The 19,666-nt window shown below is 38.2% G+C and overlaps 1 protein-coding gene across 1 annotated transcript in view; it reads right to left on the reverse strand.

Moving 5' to 3' along the window:
- EMB (embigin) overlaps positions 1 to 19,666 on the reverse strand; it is a 45,199-nt gene that overhangs the window by 11,205 nt on the left and 14,328 nt on the right. The window contains exons 3-5 of the mRNA XM_019930055.2: positions 18,391 to 18,480; positions 5,808 to 5,994; positions 5,488 to 5,576 (exon numbers count right to left, since the gene is read on the reverse strand). Coding sequence (XP_019785614.2) covers positions 5,488 to 5,576; positions 5,808 to 5,994; positions 18,391 to 18,480 — 366 coding nt within the window. The remainder of the gene's footprint in view (positions 1 to 5,487; positions 5,577 to 5,807; positions 5,995 to 18,390; positions 18,481 to 19,666) is intronic.

A 19,666-nucleotide genomic window follows, 5' to 3' on the forward strand; every position in this document is an offset into this window, starting at 1 on the left:
ATGAAGCAACTGACAAAGGATTAATCTCCAAAATTTACAAGCAGTTCATGCAGCTCAATAGCAAAAAAACAAACAACCCAATCCAAAAATGGACAGAAGACCTAAATAGACATTTCTCCAAAGAAGATATACAGACTGCCAACAAACACATGAAAGAATGCTCAACATCATTAATCATTAGACAAATGCAAATCAAAACTACAATGAGATATCATCTCACACCAGTCAGAATGGCCATCATCAAAAAATCTACAAACAATAAATGCTGGAGAGGGTGTGGAGAAAAGGGAACACTCTTGCACTGTTGGTGGGAATGTAAATTGATACAGCCACTGTGGAGAACAGTATGGAGGTTCCTTAAAAAACTACAAATAGAACTACCTTATGACCCAGCAATCCCACTATTGGGCATATACCCTGAGAAAACCATAATTCAAAAAGAGTCATGTACCAAAATGTTCATTGCAGCTCTATTTACAATAGCCCGGAGATGGAAACAACCTAAGTGTCCATCATCGGATGAATGGATAAAGAAGATGTGGCACATATATACAATGGAATATTACTCAGCCATAAAAAGAAACGAAATTGAGCTATTTGTAATGATGTGGATAGACCTAGAGTCTGTCATACAGAGTGAAGTAAGTCAGAAAGAGAAAGACAAATACCGTATGCTAACACATATATATGGAATTTAAGGGAAAAAAATGTCATGAAGAACCTAGGGGTAAGACAGGAATAAAGACACAGACCTACTAGAGAATGGACTTGAGGATATGGGGAGGGGGAAGGGTAAGCTGTGACAAAGCGAGAGAGAGGCATGGACATATATACACTACCAAACGTAAGGTAGATAGCTAGTGGGAAGCAGCCGCATAGCACAGGAAGATCAGCTCGATGCTTTGTGACCGCCTGGAGGGGTGGGATAGGGAGGGTGGGAGGGAGGGAGACGCAAGAGGGAAGAGATATGGGAACATACGTATATGTATAACGGATTCACTTTGTTGTAAAGTGGAAACTAACAGACCATTGTAAAGTAATTATACTCCAATAAAGATGTAAAAAGAAAAATTAAAAAATAAAAATCACAGTAAAATCAAATCCCATAACTGTCGGGTGGGTGACTCACAGAGTGGCGAACACTTATACCACAGAAGTCCACCCACTGGAGTGAAGGTTCTGAGCCCCACATCAGGCTTCCCAACCTGGGGCTCTGGCAATGGGAGGAGGAATTCCTAAAGAATCAGACTTTGCAGCCTAGTGGGAATTGATTAGAGGACTTCGACAGGAGTGTGGGAAACAGAGACTCCACTCTTGGAGGGCACACACAAAATAGTGTGCGCATGGGACCCAGGGGAAGGAGCAGTGACCCCAGGAGAGACTGAACCAGACCTACCTGCTAGTGTTGGAGGATCTACTGCAAAGGTGGGGGTGGGGGGTGGGGGCTGTGGCTCACCGTGGGGACAAGGACACTGGCAGCGTGAGCCCTCCCAGAGTCTATCATTAGCCCCACCATAGAGCCCAGGTAGGCTCCAGTGTTCGGTTGCCTCAGGCCAAACAACCAACAGGGAGGGAACCCAGCCCCCACCTATCAACAGTCAAGTGGATTAAAGTTTTACTGAGATCTGCCCACCAGAGCAACAGTCAGCTCTACCCACCACCAGTCCCTCCCATCAAGCCACTTAGGTAGGCTCATCCACCAGAGGGCAGACAGCAGAAACAAGAAGAACTACAATCCTGCAGCCTGTGGAACAAAAACCACATTCACAGAAAGACAAGATGAAAAGGCAGAGAGCTATGTACCAGATGAAGGAACAAGATAAAACCCCAGATAAACAACTAAATGAAGTGGAGATGGGCAACCTTTCAGAAAAAGAATTCAGAATAATGATAGTGAAGATGATCCAGGACCTTGGAAAAAGAATGGAAGCAAAGATCGAGAAGATGCAAGAAATGGTTAACAAAGACCTAGAAGAATTAAAGAACAAACAAACAGAGATGAACAATACAATAACTGAAATGAAAACTACACTAGAAGGAATCAATAGCAGAATAACTGAGGCAGAAGAACAGATAAGTGACCTGGAAGACAGAATGGTGGAATTCACTGCTGCGGGAACTCTGGATAAAGTAGGACACAAAATCTTGGGGTTGAAAGAATTCAAGTTTAAAGATGGTGAAATTGCTGATTCAAACTAGTGTCTAGGAAGATGAGGTCTAGGAACTACTCAGTGAAAGTGAAAACCCTATGGAGTTGTAAATCTTAGAGATTTATATTTGCATATTTATGGACTAGAAAACATTAGCCTGTGTCATTTTTGGCTCAAGGATGTTTAGGTGTTATCAAATTGGGAAAAAGATTCTTCCATATAGTCAAAGACAGCGAACTAGGTTTTAGCACTGGGGTATGAAGCTTAAGTTCAAACTGATTCTATTACTGTGCTCTTCCATTTGACTCCTTGGATGCTTCCCAGTGAGGCCAGATGGCTGGGCCAAGGCAGGTTTCATAGCACTTGGTACTATCAGAATCTCACCATGTCTTCCAAGAAGTTCTATGTCCTATTACTTATGCTTTACCAACTAAGTTTCTGCATCTTTTTACTAAGAGATTTTAACATTGATGGTTATTATAGAAATTTTCAGCATCTACCTCAGAATATTTGACCTACTACTAAAAAACATTGCAGACCACCACCCATCTTTCTTGGTGAAAGGCAGTCAGTGACATTAGCAGTTGCAAGCTTCCAGTGTGACTTTGGCTTTCTCCCTGTACTGTCATCAACAGCCAAACACACAAAGTCAGCAGGTTTTTCCACACTGTACTAATCAGTGATGTTGAGGCCCTTTTATAATCTTGTAGTAATAAATCAACCAGTTCCCATAAAGGCAGAAGGAGGGACTTTGCTGATAAATTGTTCTGAGGACTCAGGCTCATGCACTTTAGTTGACTCATGTGATCGATAGCAGAATTTTTTTTTTTTGGCTCAATTTTAAAGGGAGGATAAAACAGGCTTTTCATCCACACTCAATTGAACAGATAATCCTCTTCTTAGGAAAAGCCATAAGCAATCCATGTGGAGAAAGAGTAAAATAGGATATTTGTAAAAATAAAAACATACACCATTCTAGAAGCCTTACAAGATCTAATTAAATAATAACTATAATATGAATTGTTCTGCAGATGCCTTTAAATTGTACTCAAATGAAATGATTCCTCCAAGCAATATTCAACTTAGATAAATTAAAGAGAATTATTATTTTACCAAAGAAAATCTGGAAGGGCCCAACTTACTAACTGTATAAAAATCTTTAAGATATAGTACATACTTAAAAGTTACATTGTTAAGTGGGCATTTAAAACAAATAAACTGAACTAAACTGCTTTAAGAAAACTATAAAAAGAAAAAAAGTAAATATTCAGTGGCTCTTTGCATTCCTCAAGCACTTGATTTCAAACCTAGACCTTGTGTAGGTGCTTCTGACACCAGCCAGCATCAACCTAGTTACTCAAAATGGATACAGATCAAGAGGCCTTCTTTAAGACTACTTGGCATTAAATTTATTAGTACACTGAAAACTAAAATGCTTCTGTTAATCTTCACATTAGAGACTAGAATGATCACTTACAAGTAATAATTTAAGTAATTTATCATAACAGTGCTAATAAGAAAAAATGTAATATATTCGATATTTAAACTTTGAACAGGCATGACTAGTACATATTTCTAGAAAACAGTGCTATTTAGAAGAGGGGAAAAAGCAATTTTTTTTTTCTTTTTTTTGCTGTACGCGGGCCTATCACCGCCGTGGCGTCTCCCATCGCGGAGCACAGACTCCGAACGAGCAGGCTCAGCGGCCATGGCTCACGGGCCCAGACGCTCCGCGGCACGCGGGATCCTCCCGGACCGGGGCACGAACCCGTGTCCCTCGCATCGGCAGGCAGACTCCCAACCACTGCACTACCAGGGAAGCCCAAAGCAATTTTTAAAGTTGAATCTCCTGGAGGCACTTTGAGCCTCAAGATTTGATGAGTATTTCCTCAAGACCTGTAGGCCTTCTTTACACATTTAAAAGAGACACATAAAATGTGTACTAGGATTGTGTGTTTGTGTGTGTGTATGTGTGTCCATGTGTTTAGTATCTGTTAGTTCATTAGGATGGCAAGGCGGGGGCAAGAGAAAAAGACCGAGGAAAGAAAAAGAAAAGGGAAGTTAAGAAAAGGAATAAGGGAAGGAAGTGTATGTGATATATCTATCCTTCACTAGGTTAAATTTGGCAAATGGAGGAAAGAAGGTTAAAAGAGAATGTACATGATCAAAATAATCAAAAGATGATAATAGTTTCTGCCTTTGCAGAGACCAAAGTGCATAAATACAAGGATTTATTATATTTACCCAGTAGGAATATTTATAAAACCACAGGAAGGAAATGAGTCTGAGTGCAGAGGGACTATAGGGAGGGATGAAGGAGGGGACCATCTGAAATCATGGCAGTGATGAGTCAGCCCATTCTGCTACTGATGGGACTTTGGGGATAGAATTCGTATTTTGTCATAGCAGCTAGCTGGATTTCACAATTTTTAGGAAAAAGTAAACAATTTCTCATGTGTGCTGGTAAATTAATGTGAAGCAAAGCCCAAGATAGTTAATATGGCAACAGACTGCATTTCCCAAATACCATCAGGGACAGTGACATTCACTTATCTATCAGAGAATATGGGTTTTTCATGAAGATAATTACCCAACTTGAACAACTAGTCTCTATTATGAGATTGAGACCTTTAAAGTTTTGGTTTAATGATGGTAAGAGTAAAATACTTTGAGTTTATTTTTTCCTATGGGGGAGAACTGTGGATTACATTCTGGGGTTTGTCCTTACTTGATGAAATCAAAAGCAGGCAACCTTTGTGCGTCTCCAAATTATTTTTAAATTTTATGGGTTCCTAAAATCCCAAGTCCTGGAGCCACTGATACAGAACACCAAAGCATATTCTCAGAGTCTAGGAATGCAATAACTCAGACACCTAGAGGAGTATTATAAAAGGTCTGAGTTGGGAGGGCTAAATAAATAAATAAATTCAAGAGACTGCTACAAAAGAGGTACAAATAACCTGGCAGCCTGATCTTTCAAACTAAAACCTGTGTTTTAAACTGGGGGAGGGAGCACTGGGAAGACACTGTGAAGCTCCATTTTCAAGGTCACCACTTATGATTCAATAGAAAGCACATGATGCCTTTTTTTCAGCTGTATTTTTAGTATTGTAATAATAATTTTAAAAATTGAGGATTTATTTGTTTATTTTCTACAACAATTATTTTGTGAACACAACAGGATTTTAGATGATGGCATAAGATCCAGGACCTTTACATAATGGTAAAGATTTATTTCAGCACAAAAACTAGATATTTTCTTCCCAACAAATTTGAGGATTTAGAATTCTAAGAATATAATGCTAAAGTTATTACTCTACAAATTATTAGTACTGACCTTTGAAATTAAATGTGCCCCTTTGTTCCTTTTTCTCCTCAAAGAAACAAGAATAACTTCCCATTTGTTCGCTATTAACGATGGTGAACCTAAAGATAATTTAAGTTATTAATACAGGCTTAGTTCTCAAAAAACTCTCCTTAATGAAAATGAAAGACTCAGCCATTAATCAAAATTTAAAGATGAAAAAAATTTGTAAATGTGCAAATTAGAATATTAGCATAACATTCAAGTGACAGCAAAGGAAAGGATGCTCATTCAGGAAAATATTTAGAATTTAATTTCATCTAGCCATACAGGTTAAAATTTTGTTTACTCACATGTATTGGGTATACAGGATGCTTCCTGTTGCATTGATGAGATAGTTATTCTCAAGTAGTTCATCACCTTTTTTCCAAGTCACATTTACTGAATTCAGATCTCCAGATGTCATGAATTGGCATGTGAGTTCTATATTAGAAGGCCTTTCTAAAGTGATATTTTTTTCAACTGGCATATTGGAATGTTCTGTTTACCACAAAAGAAAACAAACAAAAAGATGTTGTAAAAGTTACATTTAGGGGAAATCCAAGATATAAAAAAGTTTAAATAATCAACAATAGGGCTATATCAGCAGTTTCCTAATGTAACAACAGTGCTACATCAACAGTTTCCTAATGTAACATTCCTTTGAAGAATTATTCCTCTGTAACATATATTTAGTTCCCTTTATTATTTTCTTTCATAGGCACAGATGAAGAAAAGTTTTGTTACAACAAAAATGGAATCACAAAAGCCTAACGCTGTGATCTTAATCTGCTTAAACTCACTAGCTGACAAGGATACAGGGGGAAGAGTACTGTTGAAAGAAGTGCCATGTGCTCTGACAGTGTAGAAACAGTACAACCGTAGAAACAAACAAACTAGTAAGGAGAGAAAGGAGTGACTGTTTCAGCTCCTTTCAGTAATCATGTTATTGGTAGTTACTACAAGGAAGTTTTGTATATAATGTGGGTTTGTGTGATATACTAATTCTATCGTTCCCAGTCTTCTTACTCCTTAAGAATTTGTAGGGATGGGATAAAGATACAGTCGTGAGACAGAAGAATTTAAATAAACATCTTGCAGTTCTGAATTTTCACTGCATTTGAAATATCAGTACAAAGCCATTAGGTGATATATCTATATATAAATATGTAGATATAGATATTGATATATATATCCAACTTAGAGCCAGCTTTTTAAAATTTTGAACAGTGGTAAATAAAGAAAAAAATATCAAGTAAGCACACTGCTCTTCCTATACTAAATGTACCACTGGTAACCAAATAATAAAGGAAGATAACTTTCTGTTTATAGAATTCCAGCAAATAAATGAAGAAATCATAGAAATACAGTACAATGATGCAGGAAACCCTGGTGAATCATGAATCCAGTCATTTTGCATCAACTACTGCAATCATCTCAAAAACAGAATTGTGTGTCTCCTGAGGAGGAACACCCCACTACCTAAGAAGTAATCTTGTCCAAAAAAAAAAACAAAAAGTAAAGTGGAAGGGGGCAGAGCATGGGCTCTAGGCACTCAGGCAGTAGTTGTGGCACGTGGGCTCAGTAGTTGTGGCTTGCAGGCTCTAGAGCACAGGCTCAGTAGTTGTGGCACACGGGCTTAGTTGCTCCGTGGCATGTGGGATCTTCCCAGACCAGGGCTCGAACCTGTGTCCCCTGCATTGGCAGGCAGATTCTTAACCACTGCGCCCCAGGAATGTACCCCTATGTAATAAAACAATTTTAAAAAGCAAGGAAGTGACTATACAAAAATCAGAACAGTGATGGTTACTTTTAATGGGAAGGAAAGGGCTGTGTTTGGGAGAGGGCACTGCATTATATAAACATGTCTCCATCTCACGCTCAATAGCATAGTATCATTAAAAGTAGAATGCAGAGCCAAAATGTAGCAAGAAAAAAAATAGAACTTAAAATAGCATAACATTCCTTTTAATTACATTTAAAACTTCACAAAAGTGCTTCCTTAAGCAATGACTACGTGCAAAGTTTTGCCAACAGTGAAGTACAACTAGTGTGAAGTGCTTTGCGAGCACATGCTTGAAATAACCGCTCGTGTAATTCTAAAATTGCTGAATTTAATTTTATGCCCAAAAAGTAAAACAAAACAAAACAAAAACCCTAGCTATGGGAAGACCTTAACAAAATTCAATTATACAGGGAAAAAAAATTGAGTCAGTAAAACTGAAGGGATTTATACATTTCAGCATATGTACATGCAGAAATTATACGAGGTACTAGTAATAGGAGAAAATGTTTCAAGATCTGCTGTATTTGGTTCTGAGCTTCTGTTTTCTATAAATTTTCCTCACTTCATCTTTAGCTCTATGACAGCCTTAAAACTTAGTCCTGTCTGTCAAAGAAATTTACTTCGTTAGCCAATTTCTTAAGAGTTTTCTACACACAGTCTCTGTCCTCACCCATGTTCTCATTTCAATATGGCATATTCTAGTATCTTACCACATTACAGAAAGTGCTTTCTCTTGGGTTAAAAATGGCCTATTTAACCTGATGACCTCTTTTCAGAGCTCATGTTTTGTTTGATGTCTCTGAAATATCAGATGTTGCCAGAGACTACCGACTCCTAGAAATTCCCTTTACTTCACTCCCATTTCATGATCCTAACATTCTGCTAGCCACACCAATTCTTCCAACTACCCCTAAATGTTGGTCTCCCTTGGGACTTTGCTCTCTGGTCTCTTTACTTTTCTGTTTGACACTTCCATGTTGGATTCAACTATTATTTCTAATATCCTTTACTTGTAAAACTCTTGGCTCCATTCAAGACTTCCTTCTTGATCCCCAGGCCCACAGCTCCAGTTGCCTACTGAGCATCTAAACCTAGATATCCCAAAGGTTCTTCAAACTCAAAATATCCGAGGGAGATGCATTAGCCTTCTCTTCCCCTGACCCCTAAGATTAAATCACATCCAGTAGAATTCAGTCGATTCTTACCTCTGAAATGTCAATCAGATTTGCTCAGTTGTCTCTAACTCTTCTTACTGTAGGGCTTTGATGGGGCTGAGAACATGCTATCCCTAAAATATGGCACCTTGGTATACTAAATGTCTTAAGCTGAAGGAGTTTGTGAAAATAGCAGAAGCAGAAAGGTCACTCTGACATTCCCCCTGTGCTTCTCCCTTGAATCAGGTCATAAAACCTTCATGGGAGAGGTGCCTTCTCTATAGCTGGGGGAAAGGAGCATCCTTATCTCCACAGACAAAGGGACACATAGAAGAATTATAACAAATAGGATTTGCTAAATTTCCCCCAGTTTATTACACTTATCTCATACTCTCTGATCTATCATATTCTCCCACGACTCTCCACTCTTCATCAAGCCTAGCATAAAAATACTCAGATTTAACTGTTTCTTTGGGTCCTCCTCTCCTTATGAAGGATGCTGTGTCACATAAAACTTAACTTAATTTGTATGCTTTAATCCTGTTAAACTATGTTTGTCAGTTTAATTTTCAGACCCAGTTAGGGACCCTAAGAGGGTCAAGGAAAACTTTTTCCTCCCCTACACCTTCATTACCTTTCACCAGGATGAGAAAAATGACTTCCTAACTTCTCTTGGCTACAGTTTCTCCTCCTCTACATGTTTTTTTTAACAACACCAAAGTTGTCCTTCTAAAGTAAAACTCAGATTATTATTCTACTCTGATTAGGTACCTTTCATTTGCCAAAAAAAGTATACTTTTTTTTGGTTTTTAATTAGTGGTACTAACGCGAGACCTACCCTCTTATCTGTAGGCACGATGTTGTACAGTAGATCTCTAGAACTTATTCACCTTGCTTAACTGAAACTTAGACATTTGACTAATACCTCCCCATTTCCCACCCCTCCTCAACCCCTGGCAACCACCACTCTATTCTTTGCTTCTGTGAATTTGACTGTTTTAGATACATCATGTCACAATAGCCAAGATGTGGAAACAACCCAAACGTCAATGGATGAATGGACAAAAACAGTGTGGTATATACAAACAATGGAACATCCCTCATCCTTTAAAAAGGAGGAACTTCATTTGGCAATATGCCACAACATGGATGAACCCCAAGGACACCAGGCCCAATGAAATAAGGCAGCCAGAGAAGGACGAACACTGCACGATTCCATGCATATGGAGGGGTCTGCATTTTTGCAGTCTCTGCTCATAGTAGTTACAGCCTTTTTTTGGTACTGCATGGCTCCTTTGAAGACTGAACTGGTTTGGTTTATCGTCCTGCTTTGTGTATGAAAGGAAAGCTTAGCTTATAAAGAAAGACGAGGCCTCAGGAGGTCAAAATGCCTAGGACATGTGGTAGGTGGACCATCACTCAACTCTACAAAAGACTCTTTCACATCTGGCAAAACTCTGCTTTAGGAATAAAATCTTTGTAGACGTCTGTGAGTCTCCTCCCTAGGTCTGAGCTGCGCTGATTCCTGCTGGATGCTGCTCAACCCAAGTCTAACTCGTGCAGGGTTCCCCTGCTCAGAACGAGGAGGCCCAGGCCTCGCTCCAGTGCATGGAGCTGTAAGAGGTTCCGGCAGTCAGAGCACCCAGAAAAGGCTGTTTGACTCTTGCATTATTTCTTTGGCACCTCGTGAGGCTGATGACAAACTTTCCTGGGGAGAACTGGCAGGGAGATGTAGCTGCATTATCACCCCTAGCAGGAAACAGTATAGAGATATTAACATTCCAGAAGGTGATTCCAGGGCACTGTGCTCTGCTTGGTGATGTGGTTCACTGGAGCCTCCTAAGTTAGAATATGAATTATTACCCCATTTCACAAGAGAGCAGCCCAATGTCAGGGGCTCTGTGCCTGAGGTTACTTACAGGGCAAAACAAAGTATATTTCTATTGAACATCTCAGTTTCCCCATTTATAAAATGGGACAATACATATTTCATAAGATAGTAGAAAGGATTAAATGAACTATCATAAGAAAAGTATTAGTAATATAGTAATTGCTGAATAATTACACACTTCCTCCCTATCACCATTTATCTCATTTGGGTAGTATAACAAAAGTTACCATGTATGTTGCTAAAAGTTATACATTGATTATATCATTTAATCTTCACAGAAGTTCTACAGGGTAAGTACCATTATTCTCATCACTATTTCATAGATGAGAAAATTGAGGCAAAGAGAGGTCGACTATCTTGCCCAAAACCATGCATCAAGATAATAACAGCAGAGAATCTCAAATTTAGGTGTGACTGAGTCCAGATTCTCACAACCAACTCTCAAAGATATGAAATGCTCATGACAGTGAAATTTACTTCTTCATCACTTTCAAACTACTGAACCAAGGTTTTAAATGAAAGAAAACATTAAAAGAAGATGAAACAAATTTATAATTTAGCAATGTGATGATAGATGATGTGATCAACTTTTTTTAATTTAAAAAAATTTTTCTCTTCCAGTTTGAGATATAATTGGCATACAGCACTATATAAGTTTAAGGCGTACAGAATAATGTTGTGATTTACATACCTTATGAAATGATTACCACAGTAAGTTTACGGACCATCCATCACTTCATAGAGATACAAAATAAATGAAAAAGAAAAAATATTTTTTCCTTGATCAACATATTTTAAACATTCATACTTTCAACTAAGTGCTTCTATTAAAACCGCAACGTAACCTTTCTTCTTGCCAAGCCATCCTCCAAGCCCTAATTGTTATCTCACTGTTTTTTATACTTTGCTGATGCTTCTGCAGCCTGATTTCCTTCCTGTCAGGAAATCACAAGCATCAAAAATACGTAGAAAGTTTTATCCCTAATACTAAAATATTTTTTGGTTAGCCAGAAAACTAATGTGTCCATTTAACTCAATGGACAATGTTTCAACTTCCCCAAAACTCCACAACTGCAATGCATTTCTGCTGTTTTAGAATGTTATAAAAACATCCGTGACATCGACATTTCCAAGACCATACCCATTTGCTCGGTTTCTGAACTACACTTTTAAAAAGAATGTTCTTTAAATCATACAGTAATTTACCTCTGTCTAAATACTCTCTTAAAAATTTAAGGGTAAGCTGGGACAAAGAGAGTGGCATGGACATATATGCACTACCAAATGTAAAATAGATAGCTAGTGGGAAGCAGCCGCATAGCACAGGGAGATCAGCTCGGTGCTTTGTGACCACCTAGAGGGGTGGGATAGGGAGGGTGAGAGGGAGATGCAAGAGGGAAGAGATATGGGGATATATGTATATGTATAACTGATTCACTTTGTCATAAAGCAGAAACTAACACATAATTGTAAAGCAGTTATACTCAAATAAAGATGTTAAAAAAAAAGTATATGGACCTTTCTTAACATCAAAAACACAAACAGGGGCTTCCCTGGTGGCGCAGTGGTTGAGAATCTGCCTGCTAATGCAGGGGACACGGGTTGGAGCCCTGGTCTGGGAGGATCCCACATGCCGCGGAGCAACTAGGCCCGTGAGCCACAAGTACTGAGCCTGCGCGTCTGTAGCCTGTGCTCCGCAACAAGAGAGGCCGCGATAGTGAGAGCCCCGCGCACCATGATGAAGAGTGGCCCCCCGCTTGCCACAACTAGAGAAAGCCCTCGCACAGAAACGAAGACGCAGCACAGCAAAAATAAATTAATTAATTAATAAACTCCTACCCCCAACATCTTCTAAAAAAACACAAGCAACCTGATTAAAAAATGGGCAGAGGACCTGAACAGACATTCTTCCAGAGAGACATACAGATGGCCAACAAGCATGTGAAAAGATGCTCAACATCACTAATCGTCAGGGAAATGCAAATCAAAAGCACAATGAGATAGCACCTCACACCTGTCAGAATGGCTATTGGGCAAAAAGACAACAAATAGCAAGTACCGGTGAGGATGTGGAGAAAAGGGAACCCTTGTGCACTGTTGGTGGGAATGTGAATTGGTGCAGCCCTTACAGAAAACACTATGGAAGTTTCTCAAAAAATTATATATAGAATTACCATACAATCCAGCAACTCCACTCCTGGGTATCTATCCGAAGGAAACAAAAACACTAATTCAAAAAGATATATGTACCTCTATGTCCACTGCAGCATTATTTACAATTGCCAAGATATGGAAGTAACCTAAGTGCCCATTAATAGATGAATGGATAAAGAAGATGTGGTGTACACACACACACACACACACACACACACACACACACACAATGGAATATTACTCAGCCATAAAAAAAGAATGAAATCTTGCCATTTGCAACAACATGAATGACCTAGAGGGTATTATGCAAACTGAAATAAGTCAGACAGAGAAAGATAATTACTGTATGATTTCACCTATATGTGGAATCTAAAAAACAAATGAACAAACATAACCAAACAGAAACAGAGTCACAGATACAGAGAACAAACAGGTGGCTGCCAGAGGGGAGGTGGGTATAGGGTTGAGAGAAATAGGTGAGGGAGATTAGGAGGTATAAACTTCTAGTTACAAAATGAATAAGTCACAAATGTGAAATGTACAGTGTTGGGAATATAGCCAATAATAATGTAACATATTTGGTGACAGATGGTATAGACTTAGCTATACTTATAGTGGTGATCATTTTGAAATATATAGCAATATCTAATCACTAAAATGTGCTCCAGGAACTAACATAGTGTTGTGGAATCAATTATACTTCAAAAACAAACTCATAGAAAAAGAGATCAGATCTGTGGTTACCAGAGGCAGGGGTGAGGGGAAGGGAAACTGGATGGTGGCCAAAAGGTACAAACTTCCAGTTACAAGATAAATAAGTACTAGGGATATAATGTACAATTTGACAAATATGATTAACACCTGCTGTGTGTTATGTTAATACTGTACTGAACACTGGAAATATGCTAAGACAGTAGATTTCAAGTGCATTCTACACATACAAAAAATGATAACTGTGAGATGGTATGTTAATTAGTTTGCTTGACTGTAGTAATATATATATCCATATAGTCATGTTGTACATCTTAATTATATACAGTGTTTATTAAAAATTATATATATATATGGAAAAATTTAACTATAATAGATAACCTAAGTCAAATGAGATCTAAATCATCACAGGTGATAATAGAGTATCATAAAAATACTAATTCTCCCCCAAATTAATCTATAGATTCAGTGAAAAATCAGTCAAAATCCAAAAAGTATTTTTTATGGAACTTGATTAGAAACAAAAAACCCACATGAAAGAGTAAAAGTCCAGGAAATAGGAAAAGTTATCTTTTAAAAAAAGAACAGGGGCTTCCCTGGTGGCGCAGTGGTTGAGAGTCTGCCTGCTGATGCAGGGGACACGGGTTCGTGCCCCGGTCCGGGAAGATCCCACATGCCGCGGAGCGGCTGGGCCTGTGAGCCATGGCCGCTGGGCCTGTGTGTCCGGCGCCTGTGCTCCACAATGGGAGAGGCCACAACAGTGAGAGGCCTGCGTACCGCAAAAAAAAAAAAAGAACAAAAGTATAATGTTTCAAAAATTAATATTAATTTGTTAGTGCTGCTAGAAAACACCTAGAAAATTAATGGAATAAATAAGCAGAATTTTTCAGAAGCAAGTTGGAAACTATTAGTGGATCAGGAAATAAATTTGGTAGTTACCACCAGATTTGTTTTTTAATGGGTTGTAAGAAAAGAGAAATTATCAAGTGTAACACATCTGTTAGGTGTGGGTGTTGCTTGACGTGTGGGTGCATGCATGGTAGTGCATCAGTTTACAAGGTAAGTTGTTCCTTACTTTGTGTAGCACTATAAAAAGTTTGAAAAACATTGAAACAGTAGAGAGACAGAATAGCATATGGGAATTTGGAATATGATTAGTGTGCTATTTCACAGCGGTAGGAAAAAGAACTGTTCAGTAAAGGGTGTTGGGACATTAGCTATCTATATAAAATAGTAATAAAGTTAGTGCTCTATCGCACACAATACGTAAAACCATATTTTAAATGGTTTAAAAACTGAAGGTTAAAAACTCCTATTAAGAACTCCTATGAAAATATTAGGAGAAATGTGTAAATGAAATTTCTACACAATAAAAAACACCATGTAAAATTTTAAAGACAAGAAAGAACATTTGCAACTTTTATAAAAAGTACAGATTAGTACTCAAAATGTATAGCTGTCTCATTTACATACATTGAAGAATTTATAAGCCCAATAGGAAAATGAATAAAGGGTATTTAACAGATAAACATACACAGATATAAGTATGCCTAACTCCAGGATGCAAATTAAAACAATAATTTGTTTTATTAACAGTTTTTCACACTCAGAAAAGCAAAGAGTTTAATACTATCAAGGTTGGTCAGGATCTAGAGAAAATTATACTCAAATATGCAGATGGGGGAAGGGGTAAATTGTCAGGCTACTTCGGAGGGCAGTTTGCAAGTATGTATTAAAATTAAAATGTGCATAGTTTCTAACTCAGCAATTCTACTTGTGGCAATTATTCTAGAGGAACACACACAACCATGCCCAGAAAGAGATATGTAGAAGTGTTCACTGCTCATGGTTTACAATAGAAAAAAATTTAAACAAACTCAGATCTAGTGGGTAGAGGCCAAGGATGCTGCTAAACAACCTACAGTGCCCTGAACATGCTCCCCCCAACTCCAGCAACAAAGAGTTATCCAACCCAAACTGTCACTATTTATGCTAATGAGAAACCCTAGTGTAAAACAAAAGTTGCTAACAGCCACTACCAATTGTGTTACTATGGGCGATCCCTCTTCTACCTTCTCTTTCACTCTCTGTGTATATTAGGATTCACATTTTTTTCCCTCTGTACATCTACAGTCTACATAAGATTTGATAACTGGTGGTCTGCTTCTGAGAAACATCCTAAACATGTGCACCTCATTAGAGTCATTCTGGGATCTTCCCTGCAACAAAGTGTCTGAGCAGCCAAATGTAAGGGACTCTCGCTTCTTTTCTTTTTTCAATCTGATTGACCAGGCACTTGAACCAGGAATCTGAATGGTCCTAATACAACTTCTTGTCTAGCTGGTCTAAGCAACATGGCTGCCTTTCCTGACCTTGACTAATCTTCCCAAATTTTACTCCATGCCTTGATATATGTATCTGTAGCTCCAATGCCTGCTTTGTCTATCTCCCTGTCTCACGAGGTCCTTGCCAGGCCAGCTGCTCACACCTCAAAATGATAAATAAAATGTGCCCGTGGGGAGAGCCTATGCCAACATTACCAGGGTAGTCAAGAAAGCTGCCAGCTGATGCTTTGGTTTTAACCTCGTGGGTTAAACTATAACACACTAATGGAGGCACCAAACACTATAATATGCACAGAGAAAGAAAACAATAAAGAAATACTCTCATTGCTGTAATACAATGACTTCTGAATATTGACATTGGGAAACCTAGCACAGTCATGTTAAAATAGTCCATTATTAAAAGAACAATTTTTGAAACACAGTGACATCAGACAACTGGAAAAAAAACACTTCATGCTTAGTGAAGTCAATTATACTTTTACAAAGATATCCATTATCTCAGCAAATGCAATTTCCAAGACAAACCTATTTAGCAAAGGGCAATCAAAATACCTTTGTTTTCATTGTTTTTGAAACTTCTTTCTTTCCATAGTCTCATAGCAAATCTAAGTTTCCTTAAAATAGGTATAATTGTATTAATAACACTGCTGAAAGAAATGAGTAACTGGGCATTAAGAAAGGCTGCAAAGTATGAGGGTTAATAGCGTGGCGCCTGCAAATTGCAAATAGTAATAGTACCCATTGCTTAGGGTTCTTATGAGGTTTAAACTAAGTTATATGTAGAAATACATACATGGTACATAGTCGATACCATATGTCTGTTAAGTAAATGATTAGCAGTATTTTAAAAACATAAAACAGGTAAACAATTAGGCTTTCATGAACCAAAGGTCATGTTTTTCACTCTCCAAGGCACAGGACCTGTTTCCCAGTCTCAAGCATCTTTGAGGAAATGTGCTATGAACTGGGCCAAAAGTTGTCATGCTGGTCCAGAATCTGCAACTAATGTACTACATTTGCATCTCTGTAAAAAAAAATTTTTATCCCAACAGAGAGATCAACTTCTAAAATGGCCAGAGGGGAAGAGAAAATAAGTAACAACACAGAAATGTTAAGCACAATTCAAATAAACAATGATATGACAAAATATGAAAACATTCTATTTATGAAGTAGATTAAAAATCCTGATGGTAACAATAAGAAGAAAGCCTATGGTTCCTAATAAGCATAAGTATGTCTTCAGATTTAAATTCTATATTTCAATAAAGGCAGTTCCTAAGACCAAACTTCTTGATGGCAAGGCAAACAGAACAACAAGGGTCACAGTTCAGAGATCCTGTGTTTCGAAATTAATGTCAAATCTTTTCTTTTGTCAAATAAAAACAAACCTAGACTTAAATAAGGAGAGACTTTATTCCAGAAGTCTATTGCAATAGGGAAAAATGCTCCAAGCTTTGGATCTACAAGTATCTCACTGTCAAATAGAAAAAGACTTTTATAGGGAGGGGTAAGCAGGCTAGCAGGAACTTTTGAGAAGAAATGAGGCAACTGTTGGCTAGAAGCAGACAGCACGATTGGGCTGTGGTCATGCATTTACTGCTTGCTCAGACTTGAGGCATGCCAAGTTCAGGGGTCTGGGAGGAAGAGAAAAGCCTGACTAAAGTTTGATCAGGCCAAAGCTGAAGGTGAGTGATGGACAATTGTGAACACATGCTCTCATGAATACTGTAGGAATACTGGTACCAGAATAAAAGAGTGGTTAGGAGTGAAACCCTCCAAACGGGTTAAGTAAATAACCAACCTGACATCAACTAAAAAGTCCAATTTTTGCTCTCCCTTTGGGCACCTGACCCTTTTTTTCCCAGGCTCCAGCTACACAGGATAAGTGAGGGGTGTGCTGCTGCCAGGCCAATCAAAGGATTTGCAAACTTATGTTTTCACATAAATCTCTCTTAAAGAAACATTCCATCCTAACAAAGGAAACCAACGACTAGAACGCGCAAAAAGTAAAAGAAGAAGTAGCAACACAGGAGTGTTGTAATTACTTTTTACAAGTAGGAATAAGCTCCAAATACTAGGATGGGGACATGTGGGAACAAACAGTGGTTGCACAAAGTCATAAAAATGTTCTCCTACCAGAAAACTCACTGCAAATATTCCACTGGTATCAGATTGGGGGGAGGGGCACACCTTTAATTCATATTAAACAGAAATAGAGAAACCGTTCTTAAACTAGAGGACAGTTAAAGCCTGGACATATAATTGGATGAAACTTATTAGTGACTTAAAAAATAGGATTAAAATTCTAATTATACTTTTGATATTGTTGCTAAAACAGATAACTACTCTTGCTCATTTAAAGAACTCTGAGATTACTTTTAAAATACTGGAATCCAAAACTGTGAAAAGAGAAAGCAGACTTGAGTTTTATGTCAGGATTCTTCGCTTGATTTTCCATAGCAGTCATAGATAACATCTTTAATTTTTTGCCTAAAGGCCTTCCAGCAGATACATGAATTCTCCTCTCAGTGAACAGTGGTTTGAACAGATGTACCAGCAAGGTGTGATGAAAACCGAAGAGCATCTGCACATCAAAATGAGCCCTCCTCTCGTCCCAGGTGCCCTCCTTCTAGAGAGCATTTAACCCCCATGCCTGGAAAGGCTGCCTCCTCCCTCACACAGGGCACGTCAGCCTGGTCGCACGGGACCCCATCACACTGTGTTATGACTGTATAAGGTACTGGTGTGTCTCTCCCGCCAGTCTGGCAGGCTTTAGTACTTCATAATTCATAAAGTAGCTTAATTAAAAATGAAAAATTATCTGGCATTATATTATTTGAAACACAATACACTTACCAGTCAGTGATATGTTATGACTCTCCAAGGAAAGGTTAGAGTATTTTGCCATCATTTCTTCCCGGACAGGTAGGCTTGTGAAAGATGCAGCTGTAAGAATAAGAACATGTGATTACATATTATTATCAAGGTTAAGTGACTGTCTAAAAGCTAGTTCACAGCAGCTAAAATGGTATATTGTATACTATTAATGAAAAATAATGTTTTCAGGAAGCTCTGATTCACTAGGTCTTACACGCTCCACAGACATTCAGAAACACACTGAGCTATTAAATGTAACAAAATTTCCAATTTTTCTTTGTTCTTTTCTTACTGAAAAATCCCTATTGATTACATCAAATGGCTTTAAAAAAAAACCTCTCCTTATCCTAAAAGTATTCATAGTTTCTTTATAAAACATAAATGAAGATATGGAGAAATTAGATAAGAGTGCCAGGGGAAAAAAGGACATAGAAAGGCAGAGAGAAGATGAGAGCACAAAAAGGGACAGAGAGACCAAAATAAAGGGCATAAAAAAGGAATAAGAGAGAGTGCACTGGGCGCTAGAGGACAGAGAACATAAATGGATGGACAGGGAGAGTCTGTGCTGCTCTGTTTTCCAGCTATGGTGATGGTCCACTGTGTCCTCTACCAAACCAACTTTCCATTTTTCTGTCACTTATGTCTTCTTTCAAAAACATTCATCGAAGAAACAAGGTTTCCATTTCCACCTGTCACACTCTCCTCAAAGATTCTTTTTTTTTTTTTTTTTTTAACACTAGCTACTGTTTTTTTGACTTTAGGACACAGACCTTACCTCCCACGAAAACTACCCCAACTTTACCAAACAAGTCAGAGGAGAAAGGCTCATTATTGTAAACTTGGCTGCATTCTTAAGACCCTTCATTCACTTTAAATTAAACCTGGGCCTTTTTTACACCACATTTTTAATACTGTGCTCAGAAAGTTATTCCTAGTGCAAGATTAGACTTCTAGTTCTTTTCTTATATGTATGAAAAATGTTACCAAAGCAAGTGATCATTTTTGTTGCTTCAGCTTACACATAGCTTTTCAATATTGCCTAATAAAAAAACCTACCTCGCAGAACCTAGGTCTCCAATTAGCCATATTCCAGAGCTTTTATCACTTCTAATACAGTCTTGGAAGGTGGGATGCACTTTCCCATAAAATAGCCCTTTAACAAATAACATACCTAAATCATACCACCCTCTGACACTGATTATTTAGGAAAATATGCCCTGAGTTTCTCACTAGGCTGCCAGGAATACAAAACTTC

The sequence above is a fragment of the Tursiops truncatus genome, chromosome 3, assembly GCF_011762595.2.
Source record: "Tursiops truncatus isolate mTurTru1 chromosome 3, mTurTru1.mat.Y, whole genome shotgun sequence".
NCBI classification, from domain to species: domain Eukaryota; kingdom Metazoa; phylum Chordata; class Mammalia; order Artiodactyla; family Delphinidae; genus Tursiops; species Tursiops truncatus.